The 4,085-nt window shown below is 40.5% G+C and overlaps 1 protein-coding gene across 1 annotated transcript in view; it reads left to right on the forward strand.

The window, feature by feature from the left end:
• MYO5B (myosin VB) overlaps positions 1–4,085 on the forward strand; it is a 316,910-nt gene that overhangs the window by 271,307 nt on the left and 41,518 nt on the right. The window contains exon 23 of the mRNA XM_023510163.1: positions 3,245–3,329. Within this exon, the coding sequence (XP_023365931.1) occupies positions 3,245–3,329 (85 nt within the window). The remainder of the gene's footprint in view (positions 1–3,244; positions 3,330–4,085) is intronic.

Raw genomic sequence — 4,085 nt, forward strand, 5'->3', positions numbered from 1 at the left:
CGTGGCTGGCGCCTTAGCCGGTTGAGCTATAGGCGCCGAGCCATCTTTGCCCATTCTTTAATTGGATTGTTTGTCTCAACAATAAAAGTTTAGTTGCAACTGTTTTTTATATATTCATGGTAATATGATATATATTCATGTATCAGATATATGACTTGCAAATATTTTATCCCATCTTGGGGGTTGGCTTCCTCGCTTGCTTAAAGGTTTTAAGTATAAAAGCTTTAAATTTTGATGGTTTGATTTTCTTTCTAATGTGGTTGCTTGTATTTTTAGTATTTAAGAAAATGTTGCCTAATCCAAGGTCACCAAGATTTATTCCCATGTTTCTTCTAAGACTTCTATGGTTTTAGCTCTTATATTTAAGCCTGCATTTTGAAATGGTGAAGTATTGTCTAATTTCATTCTTTTGCATATAGATATCCAATTTTTTACCACCTTTTGATGAAAAGACTATTCTTTTCCCCATTGAATTGTTTTGGTAACTTTGTCAAAAAGCATTTGTCAGTGTGACAGTCAATTCTATTCCATTGATTGATCTTTAGGCCAGTATCACATTGTATTTATTACTGTAGCTTATAAGTTTTAAAATTTATAAGTGGGATTCTTCCACCTTTTTTCAAGATTATTTTGGCTATCCTTGATCCCTGTGTACTACATATCACACATGAATTTTAGGATCAGCTTGTCAGTTTCTGCAAAGAAGCCACCCAGATCTTGACAAGGATTGCATTGAACCTGTAGGTCAATTTGAGGAGTGTTGCCATCTTAACAGTATTAAGTCTTTTGATCCGTTACCTCAGCATGACTTTCTATTTATGAAGATTTTTCTTTCTTTGTGCAATGTTTTGTGGTTTTCAAAATAAACATTTTGTGTTTCTCTCATTAAATTTATTCCTAAGCATTTTATTCTTTTCAGTACTATTATAACATGATCATTATTTCTTTTTCAGATAGTTTATTGCAAATATTTAGAAATATAGTAGAGTTTTGGGTACTGATCTTAGACCCTGCAACCTGAACTCCCTGTTATTAGTTCTCATAGTTTTTAAGTGGATTTCTTAGAATCTTCTACATAGAAGATTGTGTCATTTACAGATATAGTTTTACTTCTTCCTTTCTGTTCTAGATGCTTTTTTTTTCCTTCCTAATTTTCCTGTCTGGAACTTTCAGTACAGTGTTGACTCAAAGTGGCAAGAGCAGATGTCCTCGTCGTCATCTTGATCTTAGGGGAAAAGCGTTATTCACCCTTTTACCATAAAAGACAGTATTAGCTATGGACTTTTTCAGACGCTCTCTATCAGGTTGAGGAAGTTCACTTCTATTTCTAGCATGTTGAGTGTTTCTATCATGAGCACTTACTTGCTAGTATTTAGTTGAGGATTTTTTAATCTATATTCCTAAGACAGGTCTCTAGTTTTGCTTATCTGTAATGTCTTTCTCTGGTTTTGGTATCAGAATAATAATAATGGCCTCCTAGAATGAACTGGAAAGTGCTCCCTCTTCTACTGTTTGGAAGAATTTATGAAGAACAGATACTCTTTAGTTTTTAGTTAAGTGGTGGAATGGTTTAAAAGAATGCCTCATTTAGTGCCTAATAAAGGTAATGCAGAGCTGTCTACATAGATTAATCACCTGCTGTATGTAACCCCTGCTCCTTAGTACTTCACATATATCCACCTCATTTAATGCTAAAAGCAGCCCTGCGAATTGGGTGTTGGTTTCACAGACAAAGAAGCTGAAGTTTATAGAGACCAGGATCTGTGTGGCTGTAAAGCTCATCTTCTTGCTGCGTACTGCACTGGTGATGTGATCACAGGTGTTCATCCTGTAGGGACTGGTGACAGCTCAGTCATCAGGGAAGTGAGGGCTCAAGTCTTGTGGCTTAACTTTTTGAGGGGCCCTCACTCACATTCCTTGTTCTCCCCACCCGGTTTCCACAGTGCTCAACTATTTCTTCTATATCACAAAGGTGGGGATGTGATTTTAGTTGGGGAAATTACCTGTTCCCCTCCTGCAGAGTTGCGGAATAACTCTCCAGGGACTCTAAACACAGATCAATTGTAGTTTAGTCCCCATGTTATAAAAGAAATATACCTTTTCTCATTCTCCTTTATACCAACTAATAATTTCAAATTCTCTGAATTGTTGCATTTTTAAAAATCTATACAAATAGTTGCTCCCATAATAAATACCAAAAAAAATTCACTTTCAAAAACTTATGGGCAGTGCCTGTCATTCAAAGGAGTAAGGCACCAGCCTCATATGCCAGAGGTGGTGGGTTTAAACCTAGCCCCAGGGCTTGGCACCTGTGGCTCAAGTGGCTAAGGCGCCAGCCACATACACCTAAGGTGGCCGGTTCAAATCCAACCCGGCCCACCAAACCACAATGACGGCTGCAACCAAAAAATAGCCAGGTGTTGTGATGGGCGTCTGCAGTCCCAGCTACTTGGGAGGCTGAGGCAGGAGACTCTCTTGAGCCCAGGAATTGGAGATTGCTGTGAGGTATGATGCCACAGCACTCTACCTAGGGGGACAGCTTGAGGCTCTGTCTCAAAAAATAAATAAACCCCGCCCCGGCCAAAAACTGCAGTAAATAAACAAATAAGTAAAAACTTACCTCATACTGTTTTAAATATCCCTTGAATATGCCATGGCTTTTCTTTAATTTTGTCCTTTTCTTTCTTTTGAAATATTCACCTCACTTTGGTTTTCTTTAGCAGTGGCATCAGCAACCGAACACTAGATTGGATAATTCTGTGTCAGTAACAAGTCTTCTTCCATTTCCCAGAATTTGGACCACGTTAGGTCTAGTAAGATGGGGAAGGGCAAGTGGGTAAAGACCAGAGATGCTTTGTTCATGGTGAATGTTGGCTTTCTTTAAGACTCGGCTCTGAGAGCTCAGAATTTAGCACCACAGGCAAATAAATACAATAATAACACAAGACCCTATTTTCTTTGTAAGTTCCTCAATAAGGCATGCAAGCTTGGAGTGGACTTTTTGTGATATTTCTATGGGTGTTAGATGACCATTTAAATAGTGCTGCACTCAACTGTCTTATTTAGGATTTTTCTTTTACAATACAATTTTTGCTTCAAAATGAAAACAGCTTTGGCCCATTCAACTTTCCTAATCACAAAGAGCATTTACACGTTAGCATTTAAAATTCAAACCCGGCCCAAGGAGCCTCTCTTTTACCTGTGTTCTCACAGAACATTTTCTCCCCATTGTACTCTCTTCCAGCGAGTTGCAGACTTAGAGCAAGAAAATGCTCTCTTGAAAGATGAGAAAGAACAGCTGAACAACCAAATCCTGTGCCAATCTAAAGGTAAGTACCACAAACGCTTGAGCTCTGTTCGGGGTTTTAATCGTTCTCTTGCTAATTTTCTCCCAAAGACTCCTAGCAAGCACATAGTTAAGGCACTGCAGTGGAGGAAGGGCTTTGATAGATGTCAGTGAACGGGGAATGGTGATCTTTAAGGTCGTGACATGCACTTTCAGGAATTTGATGAGGTGGCTGTGTGCAATGGGCAATGCAATGCATGGGGCTTGGAACCAGGGAGAGCTGCGGGCAAAGCACACCTCTACCAAGTGGCGTGAGGAGGTGGTCAGTCTCTTTATCTGCAAAATGGACATAAAGGGACAGACTTCAGAGGGCTCATGCGAGAAGTGAGCGAGATGCTCCAGCTGCCTGCTCAGGAGGCTGCTCGCCACGCAGTGAGCGCTCAGGAGCTGTGGTGATTGCTGGGCTTTACATTTATCTTTTCATACCCATGGTACTCGTGATGGTTTTCTTCTTTAGGGCGTGGGGTCATCTGCTAATTGAGGGCAGGGTCCTGAGTCAGACCCCAGTCTGCCCCTCTCAAGCACCTGCCAGCTCCTGAGCTGCCATCAGTCCCTGTGTGTGCCACTCAGCTGTGGAGGAGCTAGGACGAGTCTTTGCCCCAGCTCAGCATGACCTGAGTCAAATCCCTTCTCCCACCCCCAGGTTCATGTCAAGAGAAAATTGAGCCATGTGACTTCAGTCCCCAGTATCACATCTCATTGAAAATGAACTGATTTTTAACTTCCCTTTAAAAATGTC

The sequence above is a fragment of the Otolemur garnettii genome, unplaced genomic scaffold, assembly GCF_000181295.1.
Source record: "Otolemur garnettii isolate 467f Iridium unplaced genomic scaffold, OtoGar3 scaffold00012, whole genome shotgun sequence".
Classification (NCBI taxonomy): Eukaryota; Metazoa; Chordata; class Mammalia; order Primates; family Galagidae; genus Otolemur; species Otolemur garnettii.